This window comes from Palaemon carinicauda, chromosome 20 (genome assembly GCF_036898095.1).
Source record: "Palaemon carinicauda isolate YSFRI2023 chromosome 20, ASM3689809v2, whole genome shotgun sequence".
NCBI lineage: Eukaryota > Metazoa > Arthropoda > Malacostraca > Decapoda > Palaemonidae > Palaemon > Palaemon carinicauda.
Window position 1 is genome coordinate 37,503,907 of NC_090744.1, and position 18,264 is coordinate 37,522,170.

Consider the following 18,264-nt stretch of genomic DNA (forward strand, 5'->3'; position numbering starts at 1 on the left):
ATGTATATATAAATATATATGTGTGTGTATATATATATATATATATATATATATATATATATATATATATATATATATATATATATGTATATATATGTATATATTTATATGTATATATAAATATATATGTATATATATATATAAATATATATACACGTATATATATATTATATATATAAATATATATATGTATATATATATATATATATATATATATATATATATATATACATTTATATTTTACATACAGTATTTGCAGCTGACTGACACTTTTAAAAGGCATTTTAATAGGCATTTTAATTGAATATTAATATTCGGAGGAAAGGATTTTCATAATTGAAGTGAACTTTTGGTCACAAGAATCAAAGACTTGGTCGAGTTACAGAACTTTTTAAAGGTATCCCATTTCAAATCCACATGAAGTGACAGAAGTAATACAGTTCATGTAGTAAAACTGATAATTTACGGAAAAGATATTGTCGAAAAATGTAATCAAATAGTGCTACTGCTATCACTAATGTTCCTCTAGTCTGAAACTTGTTTCGGGGTAACAGAGTACAGCATTTTCTGAAGCTCCAGTCACTTGTAATGGACTTTCGTACCGTTGGAAAGAAACTAATTGAGAGGTAGATAGAACTTTATCTCGTCAGTGCAAACGTAGTAATGAGACACTCAAATGATCTGATAAATTAATCAGCATCCACTCCAGCAGCTGACATTGTTTACCCAGTCAGAATAACCCTTATGACAGATTAACTGGTTTAAACTGCCTATAAGATATTTCTTATCTTCTATCTTTCTCTTTAATTGGCCTGCTGATATTCATACTTATAATGTTAACTTGTTTAATATGTGTCATACCCATTAATTCCTGAAGCATGAGGTGTGTAAAGATTATAGACTTTTAAGATAACAACTTGAGAGAGTGGGTCCCACTGAGCCTGATAATCTTAGTTAATTTTTAGATAGGTGGTCAACATTGCTAATTCAGCGAGAAATCTTCAGGTTTGTATATATAATCCCTTGCTTAGCAAGAGGGTAAAGGTTAGATTTCCGGGTAAGGGTAGGGCTATATGGTCACATCCCATTAGTTCATTGTGCCTTAGTTGAACGAAGTAGTGAATCATGTACAGTACTTGATAGTTAGTCAACTATCCTCTGGAGCACCTTCGCACTGAAAGAAGGTTTATGAGCTCAGTTGTGCATACACGAAAGACATGGTGAAAGACCATTTCATCAGTAATAAAGTTATCTAAAACATGCACTTATTTATTCAGAACAAACCTTCAAGGTCAATGTTTGTAGAAAAAAAAGATTACTACAGATTACAGAAGTACAACACATATTAAAAGTATAATTAAAACAATAGGCTACAATACTTGGAAAAATACGAGATAACTACAAATATCTTGACTTTCAGATTCAGCGACGAGATAAAGTAAAATGACGGACTTCTTTCCTGAACTTTTGAAATGGCTGGCGGACTTCCAGTTCATAGTTTGGGAAACCTTGAAGCCAGTCATCCTTTGGGGTCAAGTATTCGCCTTCATCTACTTCCTCCTGGCAGCCACGATTGGTGGGAGGCTCAAGCTACGAAAGAAATACATAGATTTTCTGGACCAGGTTTTCCATTTTGCCAGCTACGCTCTCTCCGAGACTCCTTTGGAGGAGGGAGAGGAAGAAGTGGCTTTGGAGGAAGAGAATGATGGGTAAGTCGTCTGTTTTGTTTTGCATTTTCTTTCTTGTATAACCAGTTTCAAAATTTCTTCCTTCCTTAGCCTCTACCTGCAGACTGGGCTAGAAAAGATATGAGCAAGTTACTGAGTTAACTATTGGTGATAGAAATAATATACACTTTACAAAAATATATATATTCTATGAAAATAACAATTAGAAAAAATAATACCAAAAATAAATCTCTTGAGTTTAAATCTGAACTAGACCTTAGACTAAGACAAACTGACACTACAAAAATTATACAATCACTTGTTTCACTAGAATTAATTTATGTAAATTTTTAATTTTGACAATTAATGAAAAAGTTTACAGTTTAACTCCTATAAAGAATAAATATAGTCAAATGAAATTTTAAGGGATTATTTAGATATATATAAGCTTTGTTCCTGCCAATTTTCATGCTCATACCTGCTATAGGCATGGCCTGGTTGTCACTTTTGTCCGTAAGTGACAATTTTTAGCTAAAAAATCAGCGAGGAGCAGCAAACTACTAGAGTTTTACAGATATCCAAATGATTTTTACAGGGTTTGATGGATGTTATGTGAACTACATTCATAGCAATTTTGGTATTGATACTTACTATGTCAGCAAAATCTAAGGGTTATTTCACTGCCTATTCCAAGCTAACTGCCATTACATCAGTCTGGGCAAGCTTAACCTAGTAACAGTAATTACCACAGGGTGTCCAGATATGCATTTTAAAGGGAAATCACTTCCTTATATTAATAGTTTCAAATTAATTCAAATATTTATATGGATATTCATTTCTTTGAGTAGTGTAACTATATGAACTGGGTTTATTATTTGTCTTTTATCAGGGTAGTCATATCATCCGAATCCCCTTCTGCCGGTTCAGTTTCAGCATCAGGATCCTTCGGTTTTCAGGATGCTATCCCATACATTACACTCGGGATGAGGGCTGTGGTCCAGGATTGCGTACTCACAAGCTTTACAAAACCAGAGCTCCATACTTGGAACATGCTTTCAAGGTAAGGAGAATGCATATTCTCATGGATTTTGTTGCCCAGAATGCATTTAAGGTAAACAAAATGACTAAAATAAAACTTTAAATACTAGGCAAATTTTGATGATACAGTAAATAGAATTAGCCTTTTGAAACTTTACTGCCCAACAGGCTTTTAAGGTAACTAGCATTAGCCATTGGAAATTGCATTAGTCAATAGTCAACATTATTGAAACTTGTAGTAAATTATATGATATTTAAGAAATGTACTGCACTTTGTTGCGACATTCCTAAATCTGCATTTTTTGTAATATATAAGAACTTTTATATAATTCATATTAACCTACCTACTTATAGGGCAGGCATGGGCAACTGCTCGTCAACAAGGGGCCCCATTTTACTATATCCAAGTGAGTGAGGGCCATATGTTAGTACACACATGCAAGAAATATTACTTGTCCATTATATACAGTACAGATTTTTTGGCATTATTTCCTTATTTTATTCGTCTTACTACGAAAGTTTACATAACACTGACACCTCTTTCATTATTCCCTAATGTTAATAATGATGATTACAGTGAACCCTCGTTTATCGCGGTAGATAGGTTCCAGACCCGGCCGCGATAGGTGAAAATCTGCGAAGTAGTGACACCATATTTACCTATTTATTCAACATGTATATTCAGACTTTTAAAACCTTCCCTTGTACGTAGTACTGTTAACAAACTACCCTTTAATGTACAGAACACTTAATGCATGTACTACAGTACCCTAAACTAAAACAGGCACAAATATTAAAGGCGATTTTATATCATGCGTTTCCTAAACACGCTAAAAAGCACGATAAAAAATGGCAACCAATGTTTTGTTTACGTTTATCTCGGATCATAATGAAGAAACAAACTGGAGGTAGAGCTTTGCTTATTACCCAGACATATTTCCCATACTTTTCCCTTAGAACTACATCACATCTTCCTACTTTAGATATATATATATGTGTGTGTGTGTGTGTGTATATATATATATATTTATATGTATACACATATACATACCTACATATATACATACATACATATATACATAAATACATGCATACATATATATATATATATATATATATATATATATATATATATATATTTATATATATATATATATATATATATATATATTACTGTATATATATGGGTTATGGAAAAAATCCGCGAAGTGGTGAATCCGCGATGGTCGAACCGCGAAGTAGCGAGGGTTCACTGTACTGATATTAAGTATAATTAAGAATATTTAGTAACCTAGAAAGTCTCCAGGGACGCACAACAACATGTTGCAGTTTGCCTGTGCCTGTTATAAGGTAATTGAAAATATTTTGGAACATTCTACTCAAAATGCTTGTAATTATAATGTGTTCTTTGAAATTGTACTATTCAACTAATGTTGGTAAGCAAGATGTACATTTTGAAATTTTCATTAACAAATTTGCTTTCAAGGTGCTTTTTATAAACACTGTTATTTCTATGAAACTTTCCTAATACAGTAGAACCTTGGTATTCGAACGTCTCAAAGCTCGAACAAAACGGTTTTCGACCTAAAAGTTTGAGTAATAAAATGCCCCTGTTCTCGAGCAAATATTCTGTACACGACAAGTGCGAGACAAAGCTCGCCAAGCTGAATGCCAACAGTTACGCGTTGGCCGTTGTTTTGTATGAATTTAAACTTGCGCTGTGTACGCTCTGCCTCATTTTTCGTGTTACACTGTGCTAGATCTTTGTTTTACATCCGTTTTATATCTTTTAATTCATTAGCACTTTCACTCTTTTAGGTTAGAGTTCTCTTACTTGAGGGTATACTTGGGCACACTATTCTATCTTATTTCTCTTCCTCTTGCTTTGTTAAAGTTTTTTATAGTTTATATAGGAAATATTTAATTTAATGTTACTCTTCTTTAAATATTTTATTTTTCCTTAAGTTTCCTTTCCTCCCTGGGCTATTTTCCCTGTTGGAACCTCTGGGCTTATAGCATCCTGCTTTTCCAAATAGGGTTGCAGCCTAGCAAGTAATAATAATAATAATAATAATAATAATAATAATAATAATAATAATAATAAACATGGGTCCAAATAACAATAAGAGTGAAAGTGGTCAAGTGAAAACGAAAACAGTGCGAACAGCAATTCAACTGAAAAATGAAATCATTGCCAAGCATGAAAATGGTATGCGTATTTTGGATCTTGCTCTCAAATATTCCATGGCTAAGTCAACAATAGCGACTATTTTAAAGATTAAAGAAATAATAGAGGGAGCTAATGCTGCTAAAGGAGTGACTACTTTGATGAAGCAAAGGTCTCAGATACTTGAAGTGGAGAAGTTGTTACTTTTACTTTTTACTTTTAGGGGTTTATTTCTCGCCCTCCATCAGACACTAAGTGTGTTCAAGCGGGCTTTGGTGTGTGAAAATAATTTCTTTCCAGTTAATATTTTGCTCTATCTTTTCAGTTATTCGCTAGCATTTGTATTCAGGCTTAATAGTTTTCAGATCACTATTATAACACTTTCCAAAGAGATAAGTCTTCATGTTTTTCTTGAAAGCTGCCACATTTTTGCTATTCTTGACATTTAAGTGGAAGGTTGTTGAAGAGTCTCGGTGCAGCATAACAAAACGTTCTTCCTCCTATTGCATGATTCACACTAATTTCGAATAGTCTATATGGGTCATCAGCATGTCTATCTCTTACAGCAGCGCTAGTAGCTTGAGGGTAGGGAACCAAGCAATCACAAAGATATTTAGGCTTACCACTTGTAAGTGCATTGTGAGTCAACAAACAAATCTTAAATACAATTCTAGCCCTAACAGGTAACCAATTTAGATCGATCAGTGCAGGACTTATTCTCTCCCAAGGTTTAATGCCTTTTCTCAGTCTAGCCGTCCGGTTTTGCACATTTTGAAGCTTTCTTAGTAGTGTATTGGGCAATTTATAGTACAGAGAATTGCAATAATCAAGCCTTGATATTACGTGACTCATCACTAAAATTTTTTAGTTGCCCTCTGTTAAATATTTTCTAATAAATGCTATGTTTCTCAGGTGATAGTTACACACTTTCACTGTGTTCACTATTTGATCCCTCATTGACAAATTACAATCTATCAGTACACCCAAATTTTTCACAACAGGCATAATCCTAACATCAGCGTCACCAATTTTTATACTTTGAAATAACTGGTAATTCTTCAAAGCCAAAAAACATACATTCTGTTTTATCATCATTTAATTTAAGCTTTTTCCTCTGCATCCATGTTTTTATTTCAGTCATTATCTCATAAATTTTCTTCTTTGTATCTTGTGTTGTTGAAATTGAACGATAGAACTGAGTATCATCTGCATATAATTTAAAGCCCACTTTTTGTTTTTTCATGATATGTGATAGCTCGATAGTCTATATGTTGAACAAGATAGGGCCCAGAACACTACCCTGTGGTACACCTTTCATAAGAATTCTCTCACTGGATCGGTTTCCAGAAACTTCTACAATAGTCTTCCTGTTTGTTAAGTAGCTTCGCAAAAATTCCAGTGCTTCCTCAGTCACTCCAATGGACTTTTAAGTCGTAAGTCGTCAAGTAAGTACTCGTGCACAACACTATCGAAAGCAGCACTAAGATCTAACATAATAAAAATTCCACACTTTCCCTCATCAAGAAGACCTATCATATCATTCATTATTGAGCATAAGGTAGTTTCTGTAGAGTGATTAACTCTGTAGGTCGATTGATTTTCCGGGAATACCTCTAACTCATCAGTATGTGCCCATAATTGCTCACTTATGATTTTTTCAATAAGCTTAGACATGTAGGATAAATTTGAAATGGGCCTATATGAATTTAGTTCGTTTATATCGCCTTTTCCTTTTTATATTGGTTTGATCAACGCAGTTTTTTCACAGCTAGGAAAACAGGATTGTGATATACTTAGGTTAATCATATTCAGGTAAATATTATATACAAATTGCTTGTTTGGAGCTTCACTTATTGAACTGTTTGGGAAAGGGTCGTTTCCACAATATGTATTCTTCATCTCTCTCATAAACTTTAACAAGTCACACATATTTATTTCCTTAAATTTTATCAACTTCTTACCCTCCTTCACTGGCATAACTGACTGTCCTTCTAAGTGATTTTGGGGGAAACCTCTATAAATTTTATGTTTTTTCATTGAAGAATATAGCAAATTCCTCTGCACAGACATTATCAGGCAAGACATATTTTTTCTTTAATCCCATCAAATCATCTAGGTTTTTGTGAAACTCCCTCATGTTATTAGTTTTTTTACTTTCACCGTTGTAGAATTTTCTTTTTGTTTTTTCTAACAGCATGTTATAGTCATTTCTGGCCTTATTATATAGATTTCTGGCTTGTGAGGATTTGGCTCTTTTCCATCTACCTTCCATCTAACGTCTGTCTTTTTGCCTTTAATAGTTCACTATTATACCATCTAACATTTTCGTGTACAACTATTTGTTTGCTCTTTATAGGACACTTGGTATCATACCTTTTTTTCAAAATTGTCATTATATTTTTTGGTATAACACCCAACACATTCTCTATCTACCATATGTTCACATTGTATGTTCTCAAAAGACATTTGCGCTACACTAGCTTCAATAAAATTCTCAGCATCAAAATTTTCCCGTTCCCTATATGTGATCCATTTCTTCAATACTCTGATGCAATTTATATTAACATCAAAAGTGATGAGTTTATGTGTTTTTGAGATTTCAAAGTCTTGTTCCACTTCAAGGTTTCTTATTAGGTCAGAATCTTTCCCACATATGACCTAGTCGAGTGTATGACCACCTACTGACGTTGATACCAAATCACTGTTTATTAAATTAAACATCTCAAATACTTCCTTGAGTTCTTTAGCCTTATGATCATTTTCATCATCTACCAAACAATTAAAGTCTCCACCAATTAATGTATTTTTGATATCGTCCACCACACCCACAAGAATACTAAATTCTTCAATGAATTTCCTCATATTACTCTCTGGTGGTCTATACAGTGATATTATATTCAATACCTTACTGTTTCTTGTCAGTTTTAAATAGATATATTCAAACGTTTCAAATACTATTTCATTCATGATAGAAACCCTAGAGAAGATTTTCGACACAAAGACACCCACTCCTCCTCCAGTTTTATCCTTTCTTGGTACATGATAGAAATCGTGAGTACACGGCGTCATCTCCTGAATCTTTGAGTTATCACTAATATTTCCCTGCAACCTAGTTTCAGTTAATAAGCATAAATCTAATTCCATTTCATTAATAAGATTCCTAATCTTTATGGTTTTATTCCCCACCGATTGAATATTTATCAGACCACACTTAATCAATGGGCTAGACTCCATGATCGGTTCTATTTTTTATCCTGGTGAGCTCCTCCTTGTATACTTTACAGTTTTCATCATATGTCTTATGATTCGTATCATTGTAATTTCTCATTGAGCAGTTATGACACTTTAACGTATTTACACTACAATCCGTGATTCAGTGTTCCTGGCTACACTTGGCACATACCTGAGTCTTGCTACAACTATCGGCAGTATGACCAAATTCCTGGCATTTATAACACAAATACATTTTAGGAATCATAAATTTTGCAGCATCCTTCAAGCGTGGTATATACTCTATTATCCCTTGTACGGAAAACTTTAATGATGGTTGGACTACACTTTATAATGACATGTGATTTACTGCTTTGTCTTGATTTAAACTTCCTGATCAATTTAAAGTCCTCTTAATTTTCACACATATCATTCAACCATTCATTCTTCTCCTTTATACTGGCAATTATATCATCTTCATTTTCATCAATATTGCAGACCTTGATCTTCGGTTTAAGTAGATCCTTTTTATCCACTTCTACCTTAATGTCATTCTTGACCTCTTCTAAGTCATTTTTAGCCTTTTCTAACCCAGCTTTATCTGCAAAATTAACTACCAAGTGGCCTTGTTTAGAGGTTTTGACCTGTTCAACATCCGTGGTTATCTTCTTCACGATTGTTTTCTTGATCTCTGAGGCCTTCGTATTTTCCTCTGTAGATTTTATGACCAAAGTGTGTTTTTATTTCGACCTACTTGCATATGTGGTCTTGGTCACATTCTCTTGTTCATATTCCGTAAGTTTCTCGTTCAGCTCAACAATTTCTTACTTATTTTTATAAATGAGAAACAGTTACAAGGTGATACCATTAACAAGGCATTCATTTATGAAAAGTTGCTGGAACCCTTCGAAGATTTAGTGAAGAAAACCCTTGCTACAAGTACTACCAATGATTTTGTATTCACGGCTTGTAGGGGTGGTTTGAAATGTTCAAGAATAGAAGTGGAATACAGGCGTAATAAGGCATGGAGAGGCAGCGAGTTCAGATAAGGAAGCAGTCGGTAAATTTTTCGCCAAGTTTGGTAAACTTATAACCGAAGAAGGTTAGCACCTCAACAGGTGTTCAACGCCGACAAAACTGGGTTGTTTTGGGAAAAAAAAATGCCAAAGAGAACCTTTTATTACAAAAGAAAAAGCATTACCAGGGTACAGGCCAATGACGGATAGGTTTACTCTCTGTACAGTAATGCAAGTGGAGATTTTAAGGTTAAGCCATTGTTAGTTTATCATGCCGACAACCCAAGTGTGTTAAAAAAGAACAATGTCATAAAGATAGATTTTTAAACATCTGACTTAGCCGGTGGATATATATATAGCTTACGTCTCTGACGTCACGGCAGAAATTCAAAACTCGCGGCAATCGCAGATTGGGTAGCTAGATGTACTGTTAGCGCCACCACTCGCCAGGTAACTGGAACCATTCCAGGAGTCCTCAGATCTTCTCTGCCGCCATTGCTGGCGACATCATTGGAACATTCGCTCGTTATAACCTTCGATTTTTGCAGCATCTTTGGTGAAGTACTTTTTTTGGTTAATTGGCTTTCGCTTGATTGGATTTACTTACGGATTCTCTTGAACCTCTTTTGATTTGAATTATTTTGACCTTTGCTTGATTGATCTCTATGGAATTTTCCAAAATGGCTGACCCTTCCCCAGTTTATAGAAAGTGTGAAAGGCTGTAAAACCTGCCTTCCTAAGGCCTCTATCGATCCCCACTCTATTTGTACTAAATGTAGAGGTAAAAATTGTCAATTAGGGGATCGATGTGATGAATGTGTGTTGTTATCTGAGAGTGAGTGGCTAGATTTTGATTGGTACACTTGTAAGTTAGAGAGAGATAGAGTCAGACAAAGTTCTTCTCGATCTAGAGAATTTTCCTCTCCCCGTGTCCCTGAAAATATTCCTTCCCCTGTAGTGGTAGTTCATGAACCTCCTACTGTTACCGCTGAGCCTTCACTTAAGGATATGATGAGTGCTATTCAAGCCCTTGTGTTAGGGTTGAGTCACTTGCTACGGACAGGAACCAACTTATGTCCGATGTAAATATGCTTAAAAGTGCCAGTGTTAGTGCCAAATGTGCAGGGAATGTGTTCAGTGCTGTGGAGGGTGCGTCTGCTCGTACCTGGCGTTCACCAAGCCTAAGACCTCTTTCAAGCTCCCCAACCCCTGGGAGAAGTCACTTTGTTCCTGTTGCTCCACGCCCCCCCCCCCCCCTTCAGAGTTCACCTTGGGGACAGCAACTCAAGCTCCTATTTTTACAAAGATGGTTTTTTTCAAGATCATCTAAGAGAGCTTTAAGATTGTTGGGAGACTGGATGCAGTCCAAGAAAAATTTAGGCAAGTCGGGTTTTTCTTTCCCTCCAGCTAGACTAGCTTCCAGGTCAAGTGTGTGGTACGAGACAGGAGAAGTTCTTGGCTTGGGAGTACCTGCCTCTGCCCAGGGGAACTTCTCAAGCCTAGTAGACTCTTCTCGTCGATTAGCCATGAGACGTACTAAAATTTTCTGGACGACTTCGGAACTCGATCATCTTCTCAAGGGCGTCTTCAGAGCCTTCGAGGTTTTCAACTTTCTTGACTGGACTCTGGGAGCCTTGAGAAAGAAAGTTTCTTCTTTTAAAAACAATAATAGTTTTATTCAGATTATGTCTTGCATGGACAAAGCTGTTAGGGATGGCTCTAACGAATTAGCAGCCCTTTTTACGGCTGGAGTTCTCAAGAAAAGAGCTCAGATGTGTTCTTTCCATGGAGGTCACCCCCTGGTCAGAGGTCTGAATTACTGTTTGCACCGCTCTCTTATTCTCTGTTCCCACAAGAACTTGTGAAAGAGGTTGCTGCATCTTTAGCCCAGAAGGCCACCCATGACTTGGTCTCCAAGACAGCTCGAAAAGTACTTCCAGCTTCCTTTTCTAGCAACAAACCAAAGTGGATACTCCTTTGTCTAGATTTATTCCTCCCTTTCGAGGTAGACCCGTCAGTAGGGGTAACTCCAGATCTGATGGGAAAAGAGGAAAAAGGAGGGGATCAAGATCGGGTTGAAGCAGTCTGACTGCTTTCAACTTCAGACAGCAGTAGGGGCCAGACTGAACAACTTCTGGCAGGCTTGGGAGAGAAGGGGAGCGGACCCTTGGTCCGTCCTTTTGCTGAAGGAGGGATACAAGATTCCTTTTGTAAAGAAACCCCCTTTAGTTCAAGATCCAATAGATCTCTCTCCCAGATACCGAGAGGAATCAAAGAAACAGGCTTTTCTTCTACAAGTGTCCCTCTTGTTGGAAAAAGGGGCTGTAGAGAGGGTACAGGACTTGCAGTCTCCAGGTTTTTACAACCGCCTCTTCCTGGTTCCAAAGAACTCGGGGGATGGAGACCAGTCCTAGATGTAAGCGCTCTCAATGCTTTCATTCAGAAAACAAAGTTTTCGATGGAGACTTCTAGAACTGTACTAGCAGAAGTAAGGAAAGGCGACTGGATGGTTTCTTTAGACCTCCAGGACGCCTATTTTCATATCCCTATACATTCGAACTTCAAACGTTACCTGAGGTTCGTCTTCGGGAAGGATGTCTTCCAGTTTCGGGCCTTGTGTTTCGGCCTCAGCACCGCTCCTCTTATTTTTACAAAGCTTATGCTAAATGTGGCAAGCTTCCTACATTCAACAGGTATCAGAGCCCCCTGTATCTGGACGACTGGTTACTCAGGGTGTCTTCCTTCAATCGCTGTCTGGAGGATCTCAGAATGACATTGACATTAGTAAAGGAACTGGGTCTTCTTGTCAACACAGAGAAGTCCCAACTGATCCCATCCCAGAAGATTCTTTATTTGGGGATGGAGATTCAGAGTCTAGTTTTTCGGGCTTTTCCATCACCCACAAGGATAGAACAAGCCCTCCTAAAGATTCGTCTTTTTCTAGAGAAAAGAAATTGTTCTGTGAGACAGTGGATGAGTCTGCTGGGAACACTCTCCTCACTGGAGCAGTTCGTCTCCCTAGGAAGACTAAATCTCCGCCCTCTTCAATTTCACCTCAACCACTATTGGGACAAGGAAAAGGGCCTAGAGTCTGTCAAGAGTTGCCTACAGTGGTGGAACGACACTACCAAACTTCAGGAGGGCCTCTCGCTAGAGCAAAGGAGCCCAGACCTTGTGTTGTGTTCAGACGCTTCGGACTCGGGGTGGGGTGCAACACTGGGCAAACTGGAGTGCTCGGGTCTGTGGACAAAAGACCAAGAGAGCCTCCACATCAACCAGAAGGAGCTATTAGCAGTCCTGTTAGCCCTTCAAGGTTTCGAAAGGTTGATTCTGAACAAAGTAGTGCAAGTAAACGCAGACAACACCACAGCATTGGCCTACATTTCCAAACTAGGCGGGACCCACTTGAAGTCCCTTTACGAGACTGCATGGGAGCTTCTATTTTGGGCGAAGGAAAGGAACGTCACCTTACTCACAAGGTTCATCCAAGGAGAGAGGAACGTGATCGCAGACAGCCTCAGCAGAAGAAACCAAGTCATTCCCACGGAATGGACACTGCATCAGGAGGTTTGCAAGAAACTTTGGCGGATTTGGGGTCGTCCGTCCATAGACCTATTTGCAACCTCGAGAACGAAGAGGCTTCAAACGTACTGCTCTCCAGTACCAGATCTAGAAGCAGTCCACATCGACGCTTTCCTGCTGGACTGGTCTCACCTGGATTTGTACGCGTTTCCCCCCTTCAAAGTCCTGTACAAAGTCTTACAAAAGTTTGTCTCTCACGAGGGAACCAGATTGACTCTAGTTGCTCCCCTCTGGCCATCAAGAGAATGGTTCACCGAGGTACTTCAATGGATGGTGGACATGCCAAGAAGCCTACCAATGCGGAGAGATCTTCTCAGACAACTGCACTTGAAAAGGTTCCATCAAACCCTCCAAGCTCTACGTCTAACTGCCTTCAGACTATCGAAAAACTCACAAGAACTAGAGGCTTTTCGAAGGAGGCAGCTAGAGCTATCGCTAGAGCAAGGAGGACCTCTACCATCAAGGTTTACCAGTCCAAATGGGAGGTTTTACGAAATTAGTGCAAAGTCAACTCACTTTCCTCATCCAGTACCTCTGACCTAAATCGCTGACTTCCTTTTACACCTTAGGAGAAAACGCAAGTTTCCCTTCTCTACCATTAAAGGTTATAGGATCATGCTAGCGGCCGTTTTCAGGCACAGGAACTTGGACCTCTCTAACAACAAAGACCTTCAAGACCTCAAATCCTTTGAGACCTCTAAAGGAGCATCAACTAGAATCACCAGCTTGGAATCTGGATGTTGTCCTGAAGTTTCTTATGAGTGATAAGTTTGAGCCCTTACATTTAGACTCTTTTAAAGATCTCACCTTAAAGATGCTTTTCTTAGTAAGTCTGGCAATAGCTAAAAGAGTCAGTGAGGTTCATGCTTTTAGCAAAAATATTGTCTTCAGTAATAGTAAGGCTATATGCTCCTTACAGCTTGGTTTCCTGGCCAAGAATGAACGTCCTTCTCATCCATGGCCGAAGTCTTTCGAGATTCCAAACCTTTCAGATGTGGTTGGTGAAGAATTGGAGAAGGTCCTGTGCCCTGTAAGAGCACTTAAATTTTATCTATACAAAACTAAAAAATTGCGAGGCAAGTCTGAAGCTCTATGGTGTTCGGTCAAGAAGCCCTCCTTACCAATGTCAAAGAACGCCTTATCATATTTTATCAGGCTCTTGATTAGAGAGGCTCACACTCACTGTGGTGAGGCAGACCTTAAACTGCTGAAAGTGAAGACACACGAAGTCAGAGCTGTGACAACTTCTGTGGCTTTCAAGCAAAATCGATCCTTACAGAGCATTATGGACACAACCTTTTGGAGGAGTAAATCTGTGTTCGCCTCACATTATTTGAAACGTGTCCAGACTCTTTACGAGGACTGCTACACTTTGGGACCATTCGTAGCAGCGAGTGCAGTAGTGGGTGAAAGCTCTACCACTACATTCCCCTAATCCTAATACCTTTTTTCTTCTCTTGAAACTATTGTATTTTTGGTTGTTTGTGGAGACTGGTTGACAATCTTCCGCAATCATTGATTTTAGCAGGTGGTCAAACTTGTTTCTTGAGAGCGCCCAGAACAAGGGTATTGGTTGAGGTCCTGTCATAGTGAGGTATTTACACCGTTTTTGACAGCTCCTAGAGGTCTTTCAGCCCCCTGAGTGGATCGCTGGATCTCATAAGAACAGCGGACTAATATAGCAGAGAATCATAAAAGTAAGCTTCCTTATCAGGTACGAACCCTTAAGTTTGCTTTTATAAAACTCTTGAGTAATATTCCAATAATGTTTAAGCTAGTCTTTAACCCTCCACCAAGGGTGTCAATCAGCTATATATATATATCCACCGGCTAAGTCAGATGTTTAAAAATTATATTTTCATTGTAAAATAAATTTTTGAGTATACTTACCCGGTGGATATATATCATTAAACTCCTTCCCTTCCTCCCCTCTAGAGACCTATGGGCATGGAAGATCTGAGGACTCCTGGAATGGTTCCAGTTACCTGGCGAGTGGTGGCGCTAGTAGTACACCTAGCTACCCAATCTGCGATTGCCGCGAGTTTTGAATTTCTGCCGTGACATCAGAGACGTAAGCTATATATATATCCACCGGGTAAGTATGTTTAAAAATTTATTTTTTAATAAAAATATCATTTCTTGTCATGTGACGTGCTAATTCAAAGGCCTGAGTGACCTGTGGTGCCTGAGTGGGTGCATGAAGTTTTCGCACAGTGTGAAAGCATATTTGTGAGAAAAGAACTTACCACTAAAATGTCTTTTTGTGTTAGATAATGCTCCTGCTCACCTACCAGGCTTGGATGAGGACTTACTCAACGAGTTGTACTTTATTCAAGTTGAATATCTGTTGCCTAACACAACTCCTTTGCTACAGCCCATGGATCAACAGATAATTTCTAAATTTAAGAAATTATATACTGAAGCCTGGTTTGGAAGTGTTTCAAAGTCACTAATGAGACGGCTAACATTGAAAGAATTTTGGAAAAATCATTTTCATATACATAATTAATTAACCTTACTAATAATGCATGGAACCAAGTGACCTACTGCATCATGAATTCAGCATAGAAGAAACTCTAGCCTGATTGTGTACCAGAGCAAGATTTTGAGGGCTTCAGCACTAATGACAAAATTGTGAATGACATTGTTTCCTTGGGACAAAGCATGGCTTGGAGGTCGACAATGACGATGTCGACGAACTATTGAAAGACCACAGCACCGAGCTTACTACCGAAGAGTTAGAACACCTTCAAAATGAACAACAAAAGACTTTTGCTGAGGATATATCTTCTGGGGAGGAGGAAGGGCAGGAGGATATCCCAAGTTCAGCAAAGGAGGGGGTTAAGTTCAAGCTTTGTTGAAAAAATCCATCCTGATACCATAGTAACCAATAGGACTGTAAACGTTTTCATCGATATTGTAATGTCATATTACCGTAAAATTCTGCAAAGAAGGAAAAAGCAGCTAACATTGGATCAGTTTTTAAAGAAAAACCCGCCCCAAAGCGACAGAGGAGGGAAGAAACCCGTGAACCTCAATTACCAGAGATTTATATGGAAAGAGATTCCCCCATCCCTCAATGTGTTAAAATGTCATAAAATGTTTTTATTTTTATTGAGTGTGTGTGTTATTGTATTTAATGTTTGTGTTAAAACTACATAACTACATCACTTTTTTATGCTAGTATGTCATGCTACTAGGGAATAATTCACTTCTACGTTATTTGTAATGAGAAATAATGATTTGGTATTTGAACGAATCTGTATTCAACTATCTTTTTGGAACGAGTTATGGTCAGATACCGAGGTATTACTGTATCCATATGGTATGTGGTTTATGTTGGGTAACTAATAGAATTTATTTCTTTGAGAAAATTGCTTTATTTCAATTGATCTTTCCAAATATATGTCTGAAGCATCTAGTGTCACGAAAAACTTGATTCTACAGTACAGTATTCAGTTTTCTTTATTTCAGTCCATTCTTCCTAAGTAATTTTTATCAGTAATTATAGTTCCTTCTTCATAGTATTCTATAACTTGTTGTAGTTTATAGCGTTGTAAGTCAGAGTAAGAGAAGTAACATGCATGCGTTCATGTTTGAAGCCCCTGGAAGTCGGTTGGTATGTTTGTTTACGCTTTGTTTTGCAGATGACCTAAATTGAATTTTGTATTGTCGCTTTTTTTTAATGGTCACATTACTGTGAGGGGTAGATGGTATGGGTAAATGAGAATTGCCAGGTAAGTCACCTAGGACACTTTGAGAGTCACCAGTAAGCTGCCTTTAGTCTAACTGCTCTCCCAAACTATGAAAGGTTCACTGCTTCTTTAATCTAACTGCTCTCCCAAACTATGAAAGGTTCACTGCTGCTTCCCCTCCCCGGAAATGGAGGAAAATGGCCTCGGTTTTTGCCTACAGGTACTTTCATAATAGTACTAGGCATGAAGGAAAAGAATACTTGGTAGTCATTGCAAGGACCTGCAACATCACAGTTACTCAGTGATGCTAGCTGCAGATATCTTAAGCTGTCGGGTATCCAGTAGATTTGCTGTATTCCATGCAAATGCATGGGTCTTGGCATTGCAATGTCATTGGTCCCCCCAATATTACACCCTGTCCTGTGTCTTTGATAGATAGTAGGTTAGCCAGTGCACCAGCCACCCATTGAGATACTACTGCTAGAGAGTTATTTGGGTCCTTTGACTAGCCAGACAGTACTACATTGGATCCTTTCTCTGGTTACGGTTCACTTTCCCTTTGCCTACACATACACCGAATAGTCTGGCCTATTCTTTACAGATTCTCCTCTGTCCTCATACACCTGACAACACTTGAGATTACCAAACAACTCTTCTTCACCCAAGAATTAACTACTGCACTGTAGTTGTTTTGTTGCTACTTTCCTCATGGTAAGGGTAGAAGAGACACCATAGCTATGGTAAAGGGAGAAGGACACTCCAAATTCAAACCATTGTTCTCTAGTCTTGCGTAGTAGCATAGACTCTGTACCATGTTCTTTCACTGTCTTGAGTTAGAGTTCGCTTGCTTGAGGGTACGCTTAGGCACACAATTCTATCTAATTTCTCTTCCTCTTGTTTTGTTAAAGTTTTTATAGTTTATAAAGGATATATTTATTTTAATGTTGTTACTGTTCTTGAAAGATTTTATTTTTCCTTGTTTCCTTTCCTCACAGGTATTTTTTCTGTAGGAGTCCATAGGCGTATAGCACCCATTTTTTTCCAACTAGGGTTGTAGCTTATCGAGTAATAATAATAATAATAATATTAATAATAATAATAATAATTAGTATCAACAATGAATAATCTCAGACATGATCAAAACCTACCTTTAAGCATATGTGGAATTCTGTGTGACAAAAAGTAACACCTTCACCCTTTTCCAATGCTTAAGCACCATTTATGAAAAAAGGGATTTTGACGAAGGAAAAATCTATTTCTGGGGAGATACTTGTGACTCCCGGTGAAAAGGTCCTTCTTGTCACTTTTCTGATATAAATACTTCCAAATATACCAGAGAAAGTTAAGCATGGAATGCAGAGGTTACTACCCTCGCGCGAGCACCCAAAGGGCATCGTGTATAAAGATAGGGTGTGTGAAAACCACTATTCACAGGTCGTCTTCCATTTAGATAATTCCTTCACCAATAAGGGATGAGCCGCTACAGCGGCACTAACCAAACCAACCTGATCCACTCCACCGACGCCCGACCCGAGCGCCATCTACACATCCTTCTGTATGAGATGACTTGGAAAGGGAAGGGATGGGGAAAAAACAGGGAAGGGTTTCACCGGGCGTCACATCAAAAAATGTTAAATTAAAAACGTCATGTACAAGAGGTTACTATATTATTAAGGAACGCAATATAACATACACAATTACCAAAAACCTTAGGTGTAAAATACAAAATTGCCATAAATGGGACATAGTAAAGAATACTGTACAAACAAAATAACGTAATGTAATACAATCATCACAAAACCCAAAAGCCTTAAGTAGCTAAAAAAAGTAGTAATGCTATGAATGGCATAAGACAAAGTAATACAGAATAATCATAATATGTATAATAA

General features: G+C 37.8%; 1 protein-coding gene across 8 annotated transcripts in view; it reads left to right on the forward strand.

The window, feature by feature from the left end:
• LOC137660281 (glycerol-3-phosphate acyltransferase 3-like) overlaps nucleotides 1-18,264 on the forward strand; it is a 124,119-nt gene that overhangs the window by 54,596 nt on the left and 51,259 nt on the right. For 7 of the 8 annotated variants that reach the window (XR_011047663.1, XM_068395058.1, XM_068395060.1 and 4 more), the window contains exons 2-3: nucleotides 1,421-1,709; nucleotides 2,557-2,727. Coding sequence is in view for 7 of the 8 variants with exons in the window: in XM_068395058.1 (XP_068251159.1) it covers nucleotides 1,444-1,709; nucleotides 2,557-2,727 (437 nt within the window). In the remaining variant the exon portion in view is untranslated. Of the gene's footprint in view, nucleotides 1-982; nucleotides 1,006-1,420; nucleotides 1,710-2,556; nucleotides 2,728-18,264 lie in introns of those variants that run through there. The other variant, XM_068395059.1, reaches the window with a different exon arrangement.